The sequence below is a fragment of the Eleutherodactylus coqui genome, chromosome 1, assembly GCF_035609145.1.
Source record: "Eleutherodactylus coqui strain aEleCoq1 chromosome 1, aEleCoq1.hap1, whole genome shotgun sequence".
NCBI classification, from domain to species: domain Eukaryota; kingdom Metazoa; phylum Chordata; class Amphibia; order Anura; family Eleutherodactylidae; genus Eleutherodactylus; species Eleutherodactylus coqui.
Window position 1 is genome coordinate 244,163,959 of NC_089837.1, and position 19,150 is coordinate 244,183,108.

The 19,150-nt window shown below is 41.3% G+C and overlaps 1 protein-coding gene across 4 annotated transcripts in view; it reads left to right on the plus strand.

The window, feature by feature from the left end:
- The window catches only part of AFG1L (AFG1 like ATPase), a 116,656-nt gene extending 98,183 nt beyond the window's left edge, over positions 1-18,473 (plus strand). For 3 of the 4 annotated variants that reach the window (XM_066607456.1, XM_066607464.1, XM_066607472.1), the window contains 2 exons: positions 8,260-8,373; positions 12,855-18,473. In XM_066607456.1, the coding sequence (XP_066463553.1) occupies positions 8,260-8,373; positions 12,855-12,983 (243 nt within the window). In that variant the 3' untranslated portion in view covers positions 12,984-18,473. The remainder of the gene's footprint in view (positions 1-8,259; positions 8,374-12,854) is intronic. The other variant, XM_066607480.1, reaches the window with a different exon arrangement.
- The last annotated feature ends 677 nt before the right edge of the window (positions 18,474-19,150 follow it).

Consider the following 19,150-nt stretch of genomic DNA (forward strand, 5'->3'; position numbering starts at 1 on the left):
AAAAATATAGCGTGTTCATATTAAATTTCATCTTTGTCAGCAGAGTTTAGGAAAAAGATGTTTCATTAAAGGAAGTAGAAATATTGCATAAATGTAAGAACATATATCTATATTTGTATCAGAACAGGAGGCAAACATGTCATCTGTTATACAGAATGTCAAACGTACAAATACAGGTTCACTGTCCACTACCAAAGGTTCACAATCCAGAATATAGATATATTGGGTTTCCACTACAATAGTAGAACCTCTAAATTGGCCACCAACCCATATAGCATGCTACCCATTGTTGGTTTTGTTTTTTGTTCTATGTCAGGTGTGCCCTAGAGTGGTATATGTTTTTTAGCATTCTATAATAAAATTATTATAAATAAAATCAGTCTAAACTGTGCATTGCAGAGTCCAGAGCGGGATTCCGCCTCCAGATTTTGCAGCAAATCCAGCCCATAGCGTGCTATGGAAAAACGTGATTTCCTGCCCACGAGTAGAAATCTATTGCAATTTTCCTGCTCACAGGAAAGAAATTGCAACATGCTGCAATTTGCCACGGGATACACACAGCCAGCTTCCATTGAAGTCAATGAAAGCCGTCCGTGCCGCCGCTATTCCGCAATCATCATGAATTATGTCATTGAATGGCTGTGATTGGTTAAACCAGCGCCGGCTTTTATTGACTGACGCGGCGCTGCATTAACCAATCAGAACATTAGCTTGCTGGAGGCAGGGTATTCAAACCTGCTTCCAGGAAAAAATGGTCTGTCGGCGTGGAGGAGGATGTGGCAGCCTGCAGCAGCACCGCAGACCATCGTGAGGACCGGAACGCTGGCAGTAGGTTAGTATTGATGTTTTGTGTTTTGGGTTTTTTTTTTTTGTTTTTTTTACATGTAGTGTAGTTAGTTTCCCTATTGAAATGAATTGAACCCCATTAATCCGGAAAACATTAATAACATTTCAATTAATTTCAATGGGGAAAAGTGATTTTGAAATACGAGTGTTTTTTTGGGTTAAGAGCTCCATCAGGGAACGAATTACACTCGTATGCCAAGGCACTACTGTATATAGTTATTAGGTGTCCTGTCCAACAAATGTGCTTTGCATTGTGAACAGTTTGGGTATTTCTCCTGGAATGTACAATCACCCATGGCTGCTACTCTGTGTAGCTGGAAACTGCAAGTAAGAGAGATGGAACAATACCTCTGCAGCGCCACCTATTAGAAGGCAGCATTCCTACAGGTCAATGTTAGACTCTTTTTATAAAAGCCTTGCAACAATGACTTGGAATTCAAAGCCAAACCAGAATCCAGACATAGACAGCTGTTTCGGGGCATTTGCCCCTCATCAGTGTGCAGTAGGTTTCTGGCTTGGCTAGAGAGAGGCCTGTGACGAGGGTCAGGAACGCTATCTTTTCTCGCACTTAGAAGGCGAGTCAGTGAGGAGACTTATAAGGTCAGTCATGCTCCTCTGGGTAATATGCAAATAGGGGAAATGGAACAATACCTCTGTAAACTAGCTGGAAATTGAGAAACTGAAAACTTTCCCCAGCAGTCTTTATATCTTTCCATTTTTATTATCGTAATTGCACACGGATTCCTGTGTGATATTGTTTTTCCTGAAATAGCACGGATGTTGAAATGTCATTTAACCTTGTGGCTGACAAAGAAAACATAACAAAAGTGGAATTTTCAAGCAGCATCTATTTATAAAACACTGAATAATACATACATTGATAATTTTCATAGTGATTGGATATGCTTACATAAATAAGTGCATAAAATGCTTACATGTATCACATGTACCATGAAAAAAAGTGCAGTTTGTAGTACAATATAAGTCTTGGTTATGCGTCTTCTGCATCATTTTAACCATTTCTGCCTTTGCTAAATTTTTACAGTCGTCTTTACTTGTTCCCTATACTACTGCTTACATATAGATCCCATCACTGATGATATAGTCCAATCCCAGAATAAGTAAAACATTTGATTTGTATCAGAAACGCTATCTTTTCTCCTTAAGGAGAGCACCTAGACGGTGAATGACGAGCCTTAAAAGGCCATTTAAGCTCTTCTGGGTAATATGCAAATAAGGGAAATGAAGCAATACCTCCACAGTGCCACCTATTGGAAGGCAGCAATACCTAAAGTCAATGTTCGACTCTTTATAGAAGCCTTGCAACAATGACCAGGAATTGAAATCAAAGTCAGAGGCCATGCACATACAGCTGTTTCAGGGTTTTTGCCCTTCATCAGTGTGCAGTAGAATTCTGACTTTGCTATGACGTATGTGCATGGCTCTGACTTTACTTTCAATTCCTGGTCATTGTTGCAAGGCCTTCTATAAGGCCTCCCTCACACAGGGCGTTTTATACAGCGTTTAGCGCTGCCTTTTCAGCCCAGTGCTAAACGCTGTACAACACTCCCATTCATTTCAATGGGGCTGCTTACACAGGGCTGAAAACGCAGCGCCTTGCAACGCTGCGCTTTGACAGCGATGCAAGTTCTATTTTGGGGCGTTTTCAGCCTTGCGTCGCCCATTGAAATGAATGGGCAGCGGTTTTAGCACTGCTGAAAACGCGGCAACACTTGGTGCCGCGTTTTTGGCAGCGTTAACCGCTCACTGATTTTCGGGGTGAAGGCTTGCAATAGAAGCCCTACCCCGAAAATCTGCCCCAGCTAGGTAGAGAGAAAAAAAGAAAGTTAATACTCACCTAGCCGCTGCAGTCTGGGTCACGGCCGCTGGTCTCTGCCGCTGATCCGGGCTTCCCCTGCATTCACAAGTCTATTGCCGTAGGCCAGGTTTGAGAACCCCGCCTCCGGCAATAGAGTGCTGTGATTGGTTATCGGCACGCTCGATGCCCAATCACAGCCCTTAATTGACTGTCTCAGCCAATCAGCGCCGGCAAGCTCTGATTGGCTGAGACAGTCAATGAAGGGCTGTGATTGGGCATTGAGCAAGCACCGACAACCAATCACAGCACTCTATTGCCGGAGGCGGGGTTCTCAAACCTGGCCTCCGGAAATAGACTTGGGAGTGCCGAGGAAGCCCGGATCAGCGGCAGAGACCAGCGGCCGCGACCCGGACTGCAGCGGCTAGGTGAGTATTACTTTTTTTTCTTTCTTTTCAGCATTCTTGGCTGCGTTTTCAGCCGAGCTGAAAATGCAGCCAAAACGCTGGCATAAAGTATGCCAGCGCTGCTGAAACGGGGCGGAATCTGCAGTAACGCAGCGTTGAAAAACGCTGTGTTTCTGCAAACGCCCTGTGTGAGGGAGGCCTAAGAGGTCTAACATTGACTTTGGGTATTGCTGCCTTCCACTAGGTGGCACTGTGGAGGTATTGTTTCATCTCTCGTAGTTAAGCTGTAAAGACAGTACAAACATAAAATCTATTTTCATATAATGATCTAGGCAGAATCCTAATGTATGCTTCAAGGTAATGGCAAGTGGTCTTTCCAGACTTTATTACTTGCACTCGAAGTACAACTCAGACCTCTGATTTCTGTACACGTTAAGTAGATTTGTCTTAAAGTTGTTCTGTCAATAAAAAACAAAAATCTATACTTGCCTATTCCCCCCCAGGTAGGGTACTTACCTCATCTTCTCCCCACCGATCTTCTCCTGGCTCCTACAGTCCCTCTGGGTCAACTCTCTTCCAGTTGGCTGATTCTTCTACTTCCTGTAACGTTACGTACATTCACAGGCAGTCTTCTTCCTGCCCGGCAATGTACGCTGCATCACCAGTTCACAGTCTAGCACGGAGTGCCAAGCTATTGCAAAGACTTTGCCATGCCCGCTGTCTCTGCAATAGATCAGTGTTCCTTCCTAGCCAGTGAAGGCTACGTACAATAGTATATGAACACTCGCGGCGAGACAGCGTGCATGCACAGTCTCAGCAGTAACTTCGGCATTCCTTGCTAGGCAGTGAATGTTACGTCACTATTGAATGGTTGCTTCATAACAAGAAGAGGAGGATTTGGCCGGCTTGCGGTGAGCTGACCCGGGGGACTAGAGAAGATCAGTGAGGAGAAGATGCAGTAAGGAGTCTGCCTGAGAAAGAATAGGTGAGTATAGAATTTTTTTTTAATGGCAAAACCCCTTAAGGATTAAAAATTTTCCACAGTCAGAATTATTGTAAAAGATGAGCTGCTAATTGTTAATTTTTTGCTATGACCTTTTTTGTTATTTTCTCTGAAGGCAAGTTTGAATTATATGTTGCCCATGGAAATATAATCCTTAAAGGGCTGTCTGATTTTCATGCATTTTCATAGATCCATACAATAAAAAGAATTGGTAAGTTCCCAAAAGGATGCCAAAGAGACACTCTTTTGGCCTATATCAGATGCATTTTAAAGTATGGACGAGTTCAGCATGGTATGTACATAGCCTTATGGATTCATAGGCACTTCATGCTCCACCATATTCTTTTGCAGCACAATATTTTCCAGTAAAATAAATGCTTCCGCAGAAGAATATCCTCTTAAAGGGTTTTTTCCCCCAAAACAACACCAATCTCCTATCTACAGGAGGCATGTGTCTGATTGCTGTAGGTCCCAGCGCTGGGACCCCAGCAGTCATGATCATGACAACAGGGTTACGATGTCCACCATTGCAGCGACAGCTGGACATATGCACTACTGCCCCATTTAAATTCTATGCAGATGACGAAACGACTATTACGTCTCCTCTCAGTCTTCTTTTTTGCAAGCTAAACATTCCCAGATCCTTTAACCGTTCCTCATAGAACATGGTTAGTAGACCACTCGCCATTCTGGTAACTCTTCTCTTAACTTGCTCCAATTTGTCAATGTCTTTTTTTAAGTTTGGATACCCAAAACTGAACACAGTATTCCAGGTTAGGTCTGATTAATCTAGTCTCTATGCTTCTCTTAATACGTCTTAGAATTTTACTTGCCTTTTTTACTACTGCATCACACTGTTGACTCATGTTGTCTGCGATCTTTTAGTATACCCAAGCTCTTTTCACATGTGCTGCTGCTTAGCTTAATTCCTCACATTCTGTGTGTGCTTTTTACTTTTTTTTTGCCCGGATGTAGTACTTTGCATTTCTCCTTGTTAAATTCTATTCTGTTAGTCGCCACCCACTGTTCACCGCTTGTCCAGATCGTTTTGAATCCTCTCTTCTCCTCCAGCATTAGCCATCCCTCCTAGCTTTGTGTTGCCGGCAACTTTGATCATTTTCTCTTCAGTTCCCTCCTCTAGATCATTTATAATAATGGTGACCAACACTGGGCCCAGGACAGAGCCTTGAGACATTCTTCCACTTAGATGTGTAGCCATTTATTAATACCCTTTGAGTATGATCATTCAGTCAATTGCTTGTCAATTCCATATTTGGTCATTTTTTCAATAAGGCTAGTATAAGATTCTTTATCAAATGCTTAACTAAAGTCAAGATATACTATATCTACCACATTTTCCTGATCAACCCAGTCGGTGATTTTATCATAGAAGGAAATTAGATTATTCTGGCATGACTTGTTTGTTACAGACCCATGCTGGGTCTGGTTAATCACTCCATTCTCATCCAAGTACTTGCATATATGCTGTTTAATTTATTCAAAGAACTTTTCCAGTATAGATGTCAGGCTCACGGGTCTGTAGTTTCCTGGGTCCACTTTCTCCCCTTTTTTTGAAGATGGGGACAACTTTTGCCCTTCTCCTGTTCTCCAGAAAATTTCAAAGAGTACATTTGGTTCATCAATTACCCCTGCTGCTTCCTTCAGTGTCTTTAGGATGTAATTCATCTGGACCTGGAGACTTGAATTTATTTGTTAGCTAAGTGTTCCCTCACCATCTTTTTGTTTATAAATGGCCTTCATTAGTTTATTTCCCCATTAGCACAGGGAAGATCAGTTGATGTTAAATTTACTTTCTGAGAGAAAAAAGATACGAAATAGAAATTTAAATGTTCGGCCTTCTCAACATCATTTAACCAATTCACCAGTTTCATCCTGTAAACATCCTAGAGCATTTTTTAAATTTGCTTATGCTTTTGACATACCCCCCCCCCCCCCACAATTTTTTTTTTATTGCCTTTAGCCTCTCTTGTAAGACTCAATTCATTATTCGCTTTAGCCTTGTATTCTAATCATGTGTATCATCCCACCAAGCCTATGACATCACTTATCTCTTTCTGTGTTGTTAGCTCAAATTCTCCTTGTTTGTTTCAAATGCTCTGTGCATTTGGGGAGAAACATTTTAGTTTGTGATTGGTATGTCTTGTTCCTCTACTTTTCTTTTGAATTTTTTTGTCTTTGTTCTTTCTTTCCACTTCTAATAGCAAGGTTCTCAATTGTATTCATTAGCTGTATAGTTTTGCCTGGTCTTTCACTTGCCTTCTGATTTTGTTCTAGCTTAAAGCTCCCCTAATGAGTGTAGCATGACGCCTTGTATGCTTTCCTTTCTTTGTAAGGTGCAATTTGTCTCTAGGAAGGAGTCTATCATATAAGTAATTCACTCCATGATCTAGATATCCAAGTCTTTGCTGATGGCACCATCGATGTAGCCAGTTGTTCACCTCTAGAATCCTGTTCCATCTTCTTATTCCATGGCCATCCACTGGGAGGATGGATGAGAAGACTACCTGTGCTCCTAGTTCCTTCACTTTCCTGCCAAGGTCTTTAAAGTCTCTGAAGATAGTTGCAAGGTCCATTTTTGCAGGGTCATTTGTCTTTATGTGTATAAGTAGGAATGGGGAGTGGTCTGTAGAACTTAAGAGTCTTAATAGCCTATAAAACACATTTTGATCTGTGTACTTGGAAGAAAGCACACCGTTTGTGAGGTTATGTTAGGTCTGCAGACAGCTGCCTTTGTTCCTTTCAATCGGAAATCCACCACAACCAGCACTCTCCTTTTCTTCTTCACAACATCACTTCTTTTTCTCCATCTAAGAGGATTCTGAGTGCTTGTTACACAGTTCGTTATGGGCAAAGTTATTTCTTGATGTACCTTTTCACTCTCCTGCGTGAGTTTGGTACCGGCACCTGAAGCGTATGGGAGATGATTTCCTTTTGATCCGCCTGCTTTGTATTGTCACATTCTTCTATTCGTCTACTTCTGCAAATACACTGAAAATTTATTTTCCTTAAACATCTTGAAGAGGTACTTCTGCTCTGTCATGGAAATCCTCAATGAGTTTCAATGTAGCTATTCTCTCCTCAAGGCTTTGGATCACTTCCAAACTTGTGATGATATTTAACCTATAAAATGTTACTATGTGTAAAACTTTGAATGCAGTCTGACGATGTCCTCCGAGCAGCTAAACCCAGCTATTGTCCCACTCACAGCGACTCTTCGCTCTACCCAGAATGCTTCAGGAATGTGCCGATTATTTTCCTTGAGCACCAATCTGCTTTGGTTATGTCCTCTAAACAGCTAGACCGAGCTAAACACATCAACCATCCCACTCACAGCAATTCTTTGCTCTTCCCAGAATGCACTGAGAATATGCAAATTTTTCTTCCTGGAGCTCCAATCTGTGGTCTGACAGGAACTACAGCATACATGCCCAATTGCCACTCTATTTATTTATATGGGGGAAACGGGATCTATACCAGGGTCTCTGGGGATCCCATCAGTGAGTCTCCCAGTGATCAGACACATACCAGCTATCTAAGGGGTGTTGTTCCTGGGAGAACCTCTGTAATTTGAGATCTGTACATTCCACAGTTTTTTTGTTTCTTTTTTAATTTTGCCTCATATTTTTTATGGGTGACACTTTACTCCATAGTACAGCAGTTTGCATCAGCCCTTTTCCATGTTCCTTGCTCTCAACCAACAATCCAACCCCTGCTTTTTTTCCATTTCTCTCTCTGCACTAATATATTCTTACTTCTATGTATTACACTTTCTAGAGCACAATCCGTTTTTTTCCCCCATGTCTTTCTAAATATACTGGGAACTTTGTTGTTTTTGAAAGCTATAATTCACCTTTACTAAAATTAGTGAAAAGTTTAAAGGTTTAACCCTTTGCAATCCAATTTTGGATTCAGGGTTTCCTAGGGGGATTTCTCTTTCTGTGATTATACAATAGTGCCATCTGCTTGCTAGAGCCAGTACTGTGGTATGGGACATGCTGGAGAGGGCCCCAACAACAGAGCGGCCAGTAATATACAGTAGGAATACCCTGATGGACGTCTTCCGACATCGGAGCAGTACAGCCTTCAATCAGAATGTCTTTAGACGTCAGACAGTTGATTGGAAAGGGTTAAAAATAACTAATGGAGCATTTTTTTTTTCTTTTTAGCTGCGTGTTGTTTGTTCTGCAGAAACACCTTTGCAAAGCTTGTTCATGCAAACGATTCAGAATGCTGTGGATGTAGAGTCTAGAATACTCCTTGACGACCTTGAAATTAGTCAGGTAGTGTGCTATTACAGTTGTTAATTTACTATTACACAATATTGGCACAAAATGCATTAATGTATATTATGTTGACTTCTGTTATTATTATTATTAAAGTGTTATTACTGTCAGGGTAAGATAAAAAAATAATAATCTTTTGCCTCAAGCTTTTGAGACATCTTGAATCACTTCACTCGGCATAAAATAATGAACATTAAAAAGAAAAAACAGGATGAGCTGCTAGGCAAACGATGCAGAACCTGAACAATTCTCTTTCAGTCGCTGCATCTGTTTACACGGGATGATTCTTTCCTTAACTTCATGAGTCAAATACTAATTTTGGGGTGAGAAAAACAAATATGACAAAGCAAACCTTTTATTAGCTCTAGTTTCTGTGATCTACAAAAGGTGGAAGTTTGTTAAGAGAAAATGATAAATTTTAATTACATATCTAACTACATTCTAAGAGTTCTAAATTGATGGAAGAATTCTTGGTAGGTGGTTCGGTGTGAAGAAAATCATGTGGGGACTTCATGAGATTGTTTGTTTTCTTTTGGCTTGCCTCTTGTAAATGAGTTCCGGAGCATCCCTACACACAAACCAGCAGTAATCCACAAGCATTACTTCATTCCAATGGCCCTGATATCTTTGTTCCATAACAGAAATATCCTGGTGGAATCTTTCACTGCATTCATCACTGACAGCTCCACAACTAGGAGGCAAAAAGTCTAGGTGGGAGTGAAGACATTTTTAAGGGACATGTTGCTTCCGAGTTGATGGTATTTTTCCAGAAGTACGGTCACCAACTGAGTGTAGTTATCATCTCTTTTGTTGCCTAAGAATCCATGAATAACTCCCTTTAAGGCTTGCCAAGCTTCCTTTTCTTTACCCTCTAAAACTTGGCCAAACGTATGATCCTTTACAAGTTGTCGAATTTGTGGCCCAACGAAAATACCTTCGTTAACCTTTGCATCACTCAATCTAGGAAATTTGTCTCTTAAGTACTTAAATGCCTGTCCTTCCTGGTACATACCTTTTGACAAAATTTTTCATTAAACCCAGCTTTATATGAAGGGGTGGGAGAAGAACATCTTATGGGTCCATGAGAGGCTCAGCAATGACATTTTCTCGGTAGAGTCAAGACTTCTTGCAGGCCAGTCGGCTTGAATGTAATGTGATTTCCTATTCCTACTGTCCCACATACATAAAAAGCAACAGTATTTAGTGTACCCTAATTGCATTCCTAAGAGTACAGCGATGACTTTTAGATCGCCACAGATTTTCCACTCGTGTTCAGCATATTTGATTGAGTCGAGGAGGGCTGTCATGTTTGCATAAGTCTCCTTCATGTGAACTGCATGACCAACAGAAATTGAACGAAGACGGTTGCCCTAGTGAAGTAATACAGCTTTCTAACTAAGCTTGGAGGAGTCTATGAAGAGCCCCCATTCAGTTGGATCATGGTTCAAATTCATACATTTCATCAAGCCATTAATGTCGCAGCAAACAACCATTGTTTTTCTTCTCAAAAAAAGGAAACCAATTCCTCTGACGTTCTCTGTACTGTGAGACCCTGACATCACGTTCGAGAGTGGGAATCTGAATGATAATCGCCCCGTGTAAAAGAGCCATAGATTTTTAATTATACCACATATAAGAATGTGAACGTTTTATTGTCACCAAATTGATGCTAATTCAGATAACTGGTGCCCCACTATCTCTGGAGTAGGTAAATGACTTAAATTATTGCAACAAATTCAATCCTGTGTTCAGAGTGTCAAAGCTGGTCATACATTTCTGTTCCCAGGCTTTCCTGTCTCTTTTCGATTTGGAATTGCTTTTTAATGTAAAAACTTTCAAATATTAAGTAACCTGTTAAAACTTCCAAAATAATAATACCAAACCTCCCATAGCACATTGAAAACCAAGAAAATATAGAGGAATAAGGCAAAAATAATATACTCCACTTTATAATAGAAAATTAACATACTCCATTGCACACCATTCGTCATAAAAATATATCGCACAAAGAGAAGAGCAGAAAAGGGGAAGCGATACGAGGTAGTTGCAGACATATGAAATAATATTTATAAAGTGCCATAATGCAATCGTATCTCTAGGGGTTGAGCCAATTAATATATATAGTTTAACATAGAAACAAGATATCGTAATATTATACAATGACAATACATACAATGGAATATTGTTTAAAAAACTCAAATATACGGTATCTACACTATGATAAAAAAAAGTATCTAATACCCACGAGTATTGCTGGCTCTCACCAACCAATTCATATGCAAAGTGCCATAGTGCTATAAAGAGTCAAGAAATATGACATGGTTAGATACTAACAAGGTGTACCATATTAGTCGCATGGTTCTTCATAGCCATCTACTGTACCAAACGCACATATAAAGAAAAGAAATGCCCCGATGCGTGCTTTGCTGCTTAAGCTATGTCAGAAGGCAGTGCACAATACATAGCAAGAGGAGGATTTAAATAGAGAAATGGATACATGAATCTCTGAAGCTGGGGACTCGGGGAGGGAACCTGGTGCATATCCACCATGATGACTGACTCAATCACAGAGGCGCCTGCATCCACGTCACAAGAGCAACACATGCAACACCTAGTGAGGTGCACCATCACCAAGAAGACATCAGATGCCAGTGCCACTTGACATTGGAGCCAGGCAGGGAATGCGTAAACCGTGTCCAACCCTGCTGTCACATCAGCCAGAGTTAAGCAAAGGAATACGGTTGGACAAACACGATTTCACCATCCCTATATCTACATACAGAAATTTATACTAGAAAAAAAACCCATATGGCATTGGTGCAATCAACATAATTTGTAGCAAAATCTTAGACAGCATAAAACATATGCAACCACATTACATTAAAGGGTTTCTGTCATTAGAAAGAAAAATTCCATACTTCTTCCTCCCCATCAGTCCTCTCCTCCCTGATCTTCTCCTGTCTCCTACAGTCCCCATGGATCGCCTCACCTCCAGATGGCCGATTCTTCTTTCTCTGGTGACTAAGTGTCCATTGCTGGTGTTCTCCTTCATGAAGGGCAATGTACACTACGTCACAAGTGACATAGTGTTCACAGCTAAGCAGGGAATGCTGAGCTATTGCAGAGACTGTGCATGCCCACTGTCTCGTGACAATAGTACATGAACACTCGCTGCAAGACAGCGCGCATGCATAGTGTATATATACACACCTATTTCTCCCCAAGCAGTCTTCTTCACTGCCTAGCAAGGAATGCAGAGTTACTGCTGAGACTATGCATGTGCGCTGTTTTGCCGCGATAGATAGAAATATATATATATATGATGACGAAACCCCTTTAATTGGAGAACCTATATTAATAATGATCATAGATGTCCATCTGTAAGAAAACCTAAAAAACACACGCATAGCCATCTGTAGGATACTACATCAATACTTTAATGTGGGATTGCACCCTCCAAAAAGTTCTCTCTTCAGACATTTCAACATAGAAGAAAAACTACTAGTCGCCGCGGGGGGGGGGGGGGGGGGGGGAGGTGAGGGGTGCTGTCAGTGTTGCTCGTCATGGGACGGGGCTGTGGTATCCTTGTTTCACAACTGGGCAGCTGCAGGAGATTACTCTCCATTATAGGCCTAGCCTTGGTGCTGTCAATGTACTGGCCGGGGGTGGAGGGGTTGGTGCTGTCAATGTACTGGCTGGGCATGGGGGGGGGTTGTTGCTGTCAATGTACTGGCAGCGGGGGAGGGGGGTTGGTGCTGTCAATGTATTGGACGGGGGTGTTAATGTACTGGACGGGCATGGGCGGGGGGGATGATGTCAATGAACTGGCCGGGGTTGGTTTTGGGGGTGCTGTCAATGTACTGGCCGGTGGGGGGTTGGCTGTCATAACTTACCGCACAGAGGGGGAGGGGGTCTGTCATAACTTTTCGCATGGGGGTGGGTGAAGGGGGGTAGTATTACTGGTGCTGTGACTGACCGACCGCTGCCAGCTAGCCATCATACCCACCCCGCCAGCCACCCACCCAATGTAATCCTGTCTGTGCAGGGAGAGGTGGAGGTGAGCTGTGACTATTGTGAATAGTGGCTGCTGTGTTATCTATATATAGGTGTCGCCTCTCAGTGTTATCCTGCTGAGTGAGGCCAGGAAACCCTGCTTTTTCATCTTTATCTCTTGCTGCCATCTGGAGCAGCACACAGAGGGGGGAGAGTGCAGGGCATTGTGGGAAGGCAGCACAACAGCGCCATCTTTGAAAGCTGCATTGAACTTTAGATATCAAAGTAAGAATCAGACATTCCAGCTGCTCTGACTGCCGGTTTGAGCCCCTGTATGCTGTGTGTTAAGATGCTTAGTGAAAGGGAAGCATCATTTTTATAAAAAAAAATTCACCCTGTGTGACGGGACTATCCCTTTAAGGTGCAAACAGGCTTCGTCACTAAGGTGTTAACTTATGTGATAAGTGTTTCTCTCTTTTTCTTAGGATTCTTCTGCAGGATTGTCCATGTTTACAGGTGAAGAGGAAGTTTTTGCATTTCAACGCACTTTATCCCGGCTTACTGAAATGCAGACAGACCAGTACTGGAGAGAGGGAGACAGAAGTCAGAATTAATGCCAAATTCTATAAAGAATACATATTACATCACTTTCTGTGAAGAGATATTTCTTCGGAAGTATAACTCCATATTGGGACTACATACTGTTCTCAGGACTATAATTTTTTTTATTTTCCTATTTAAGCATATGTATCCTTGATGTATTTTTATTGCCACCAGATGCCCACTTCTACCAGTCATTTACCCCAATATTTATGCAATTTATTGTGCTATCCAGGGTACCAAGGTGGTCAGTGTTACTGTACTAAAGCACACAGCTGGAAATACCACCTGTACCTTTACTAAAATATCTGTAACCATATAGAATAATAAATTGGAGAAAGTATGTAAGAGCTCCATTCAGTGCAATCATCAATGCTTTACCTCTAAAATTAATTGAATTTATGCTGCAGTGTTTAAAATGAGTTAGGCATATGTTTAGCAATATATTTATTGTATGTAACTTAACCCTTTCCAATCCACTGTCTGACATCTAAATACATTATGATTTAAGGCTGTACAGCTCTGATGTAGGAAGACGTCCGTCAAGGTTCTCTTACTGTATATTGCCAGCCTCTCTGCTGTCGGAGCCTATCCAACGTGTCACCTCATGCAGTACTGGTTTTAGCCAGCAAATAGCACCATTGTATAATGGCAGAAAAAGAGTAAGCCCCCTACGAAAACCAGGATACAAATTGAATTGGAAAGGGTTAATATACATTTCATTGGCATTATGTCACAGTTCTGAACTTTTCAAAATCTGAGACCAAAGCAGGTAAGAAAGTGTTAAGTGCCAAAGTGAGCACCGCTAACTGAATGGGATGTTTAGTCTGGTCAGTACCAGAAGACAAAGGGACTCAAATGTGCCAAATAGGAATGTGTCAGTTGATGATTACTGTGATATTTTAACAATGTATTGTATGTATTGTGGAACAAAGGTTACTGCATAAAGCAAAATTCAGTGATGTGTTCTTCTATGAATTCAGATCTTTATCCACCAGTAGATGTAATTAATCAGTGTAATTATCTTGGTGCAAACTGCATCTGTACAAGTCACACTAAAAACCCATTTACACGGAATGACTGTCAGGCAAACGATGCCAGACACTCGTCCCCCGCATGTACTCACTCCCGTGCTGTTTCACTCCTCGCTCTCCCCCGCCCATCTACCTTCAGTTAACACAGCGGCCGTTCAGTACTGAATGGCTGCTGTTTACACTGAACGCTCCTCATTCAGGATTTTATGCAGTTTTCCCATGTAAATGGGGCTTGAGATGGGCATTCTGCACAATCAAAAAATGAATACATGATAACTTAAAGGGAATTTCTCATTGGGTTCATGTTGCCCAAACCACTCACCTGTGACACCTGGGATAGGTGTGTACAGTGCACCCATGTATGTGTAATACTTTGAACATACTGTCTATATGGAGCTTGGAGTTATGAGGGCGGTGCAACGCTAGCCTCTCCCTGCCCGCATCATCCAGAGTAAGAGCTCTCTCCCTACTCATAAACAGGGAGAGAGCTGTCACTCTAGATGATGCGGACGAGAAGAGGCTGGCACAGCGCCTCTCCTATGACTCAGAATTCCCTTTGGATACCATCTTCTAAGTATGTTTTTTTATATTGAAACGCTGCAACATTTCAAAATAAGCATTGTACATACCTACCTCAGGTTCATGCTGCCTGTGGTATTGGCAGCGTTAACCTGGTGACAGGTTCCCTTTAAGAACAACATAGTCAAAATTATGTACTTTAAGTACAGTGAGCACAAGAAAATGAATGGCCATTTAAAAAAATAACTTAGAGTTTACCTTCATCCAGAAATTGAAAGTATATATGACTTAAATGTTATGGACATCTTTGAAAAAAAAAGATGTATTCTTTATTTGTTTCCTAAATGTAGAATTAAGCAATTTTCTAAACTGAATGTTAGAGATGATATCAGGGAGGTTTTATATATCATATCAAAGTGTTGAAAGCATCCATATCTTCAGGGAAGGCAGATCATAAATGTTGCATTGTATCATTGTTGATAACAGTGGAAATTACACACCACAACATCAGTGACTGTCAGAACAGTAGAGAGTATAATCCCACATGCGGATAAAAAAAATCTGTCCAGGTCTGAAAGCAGGCTAATGCATGAGAGCCAGTGAAAGTAGCATCATCCTATACACATAGAACTCACATACAGTATGTACACTGGGAGGGCACATAACCACATGGGAAAAACCTTTAAACTAGAAGCAGCTTGCAAATTGTGTATCAGTGGGTTAGAATAAAGGAATGAAGATAGCAGTCTGCAACATAGTGTAACTCTAACTCAAGGACTTATCCCATGAAAACAAGTCCTCCCCTATCCACAGGATAGTGGGTAACTTGCTGATTGGTGGAGATCCAACTGCTGTGACCCCACTAATGCCAATAAAGGGGGTTGAGGCATACTGTAATAAAGGCAGTGAAAATCGCACACTTGAACTGCCACACCATTCATTTCAATAGGACTGCTGGAGATAGCTGAATTCAGGCACTCTGCTATCACTGGTGGTCCCATTAAAATGCATAAAACAGCAATGCGCATGTGTGACCACTTCTGCCTTCATTGTGGCATGCTCTGGACCCAATTCTCAGGATTGGTCCAGGTTCCAGTGGTCGTTCCCCAACCAATCAGCAAGTTCTCCTCTATCTTGTGTATAGGGGATAACTTGCTTTTATGGAAAAACACTTTTAACATCTCTTTACACACAAATCCACCAAACAATACTCAGTTGTTTGAAAATTTGTGCAGTATCTGACAGTCATTACTTACCATCAGGACAAACTTCACCTTTGTAAGAGTTGTGTACAAGGCAGCAGTGTCTATTGTAAGTATCAGTATGAGCAGCCTTTACATTCCACAATTATGCTAAGGTAATAACTTACACTTGCTCTACACTAATTATGCCATTGTATAACCATAGCAAACAAAACTTAATAATTGACCATTAGTTGGCTATACACTTAATTTAACAGATTTTCAGATGTTAGCAATAATTTATCCAAACAAAAATAATTGATTGCATCCAAACGATTGGTTGTTGCACTGATCATTACTGCTTCACAATTGCTTTGGCCAGTAGCGGTAAACTGCATAATGCTACAGTTGAAATATTCAGCTGACTATCACTCGATAAAATGCATCAGGCCAATAGACCTGAGCAATATTTCCCATGAACTTTCTAACACTAAATGGCCGCCTTATTAGACACCAGCCATCTCATAATTAGACATGTGACCCTGGAATGCAGCATAAAATCAAGTGGGCAAAAAATACCAACTTTGTGGGGTTTTCTCATGCAATGGTGTGGAATATTCAGAGAACGGTGTGATCTAGGAAAACAAGCAGCAAAATGGGGTCCTGTGGACGTAAGCAACTTGCCAACGAAAGAGGTCAAAGGAGGATATCAAGACCAAGACCGCATGCAGTCAAGCAATTTACAGCCAACGCTGGTGTTCCAAGTAATGTGTCTGAATACACAGCTCATCGTTCCTTAGCACAGATAGGCTGTAACAGCAGATGACCAATTCGAGAGCCATTACTGACTAGGACAATCTGAAAGACAAAACTCCAGTGGGCAAAAGAGAGTAAAACTTAGATCACTAAGCAGTGAAAATATATCACCTGGTCAGATGAATCCAGATTTCTGTTGCACCATGTTAATTGGAGGGTCAGAATTTGGTGCAGGCAGCATGAACCTTTCCTGTCAGGTATTTTTAGTACGTCGGTACCGCCATCTAATCTGCGGCAACTGCAAGAAGCTACCCTATGTGCATTGGCCAATAATCCTGCAGAGCAATTTCAAAACCTAGTAAAATCTATGCCACAGATTGCCGGAGATCTGAAGGTCATAGAAGGTCCAATGTGCTAACTAGTTGGGTCTGTCCAATATAGTGGCCATTCAATGTAACGATCTTACTACCAAATACAGCACAGTCCTTGCCCATAGGGTCATGTGTGATATTTCAGCTCCGCTCCATTGAAGTGAATAGGAACTGAGCTGCAATACCAGACACAACCCACAGATAAGGTGGTGCTGTGTTTGGGAGAAAGCAGTCATGGTGTTTTTTAACCCCGGACAACCCCTGTAATGCACAAAGCCCCCTATATGACTGCTGTAGGATCATTTACATATGGTGCCTTGTGTTTTCAAAGTCTGATTTTGAGGGCTCCAGATGCAGGCTGTGCAACAGGGAAGGTATATGTAGCCTCTCCCACATAGCAGCCTCACTGCCATTTACACAGGATGATTATCACACAAAACTTGCTCAGATAAATAAAAATTTATATTGTTACATCTAAACGCAAAGCCGTCGTGCACTATTCGTTTGTCTCTCACTTTTAACCAGCAGAAAAATCATCGGCGGCTCGCTGACTTCTCGCTGCATGTAAACGCTCCCTGCTCAATGTCTCACACAGAATGTGAAGCGCTGAGCGACAAGTCAGCGATACTCAGTGATGATCTGCCCGTCTAAACATTCTGAACGAGTGCCAACAACTAGTGGTGACGTCACCCGCTTGTGAAGATTGTTTAGCCGACAGTTGTCCCATGTAAATGGGGCATTAGTAAGCTGCTGGGATGCTGACAGATGCCCTTCAATAATGTTTGATAATTGGTCGAATGTTCATAAATTCTTGGCGTAGTTATAGGAAACTTGCTTATAAGGAGACCTCTTTACCCAAATCTAAAAGAACATAAAATATGCTATTATGTTGTTCTTTTATTATCCAAGTCGCTCCATAATTGTTTTTCTCTGTTCAGTCTGTTTTTGATCTTTCCAAGCTCTGTTTTGAAATGCTGAACTATCTCAATCTCAGTACTGTATCTGTCATCCCATTTTAAAGGCATTTACTGTGTATATATTTAGATTTATGGTTATATTAAATTATGTTTTGGTACCTTTTTTCCTTTATTTAAAATTCTTAAGTCTGTTAGATAAATGTCTTAAAGAATGTATAGTTTGGATGATTTCAGTATACTATGCAGTTTTATTTTTTAAATTTTATTTATGTGGTTGCTATCCATCAGCATGCTGTATTTATGGCAGAGTGCTGTAAATGCAGCCTGTAGTCTGCTGGTATACAGCAGGGAAGTTGCAAACCTGCTATAGATTCACATAGAGCTTGCTATACAGTCAGCTCCCAAATATAATAAAATAAGCTGCTGCAATTTCACTTCAATGCAGACCACACTCCACAAAGGTCAGAACCAAACTGACAACCAAAGGGTAGATGTTGTATACAGTGTAATTACCCTGCGATTTCATCACCAGTACAATATTTCTGAATCCAACAGCAGTACATTCATGTATTTTTGATTTTACCCGCTTTTTGACGAGATATACTAACTATACTTGACTATGGAGTTATTGAAAATATTTATGGATTAAAATGTATATAAATATGTAAAAGTGTTAATAATAGCTAACCGGTGACTACACAATAAAACTGGCATTTGATTATTTTATCACTCGTAGTTTGTGGTGTTTTCATGTATCTGTACTTTTTATTTCTGTATATCATTGGCTGCATACCTAGTAGCTATCATCAAATCATCCGCAAATCATCGGCTGCCTATCTACTGTCTCCAACACCATGTCCTCCTCTTTTTCTCAAACTAAACTCTCTAAAACTGACCACCTCCTCTTTCCGCCTTCCAGCCGACCTCCCCTCAACATCTCCATATCCGTATCCGGCACCATCATAACCCCCAGACAGCAGGCCTGCTGTCTTGGGGGTCACACTAGATTCTAACCTCTCCACCCCCCACATCCAATCTCTGATCCGAACATGCCACCTGCTCCTCAGGAATATTGCTAAAATCCAGCTGTTTATCATTAGAGACACGCTAAAGACACTCGTTGTCACCCCCATCATCCATTCCCGACTCAACTACTGCAATTCTTTGCTCATTGGTCTTCTCCGCATCAGACTCTCCCCTCTCCAATCCATACTAAATGTGGCAACTAGACTAATTTTACTATCCAGCCTTCTCGGATGCCTCTTCACTATGCCAATCGCTGCACTGGCTGCCTGTCCATTTCAGAACTAAATTCAAACTTCATCAGCGTCACCCACAAAGCTCTCCATGGCGCCATGCCAACATACATCGCCTCCCTTCTGTCCATACACAACCCAGTCTGC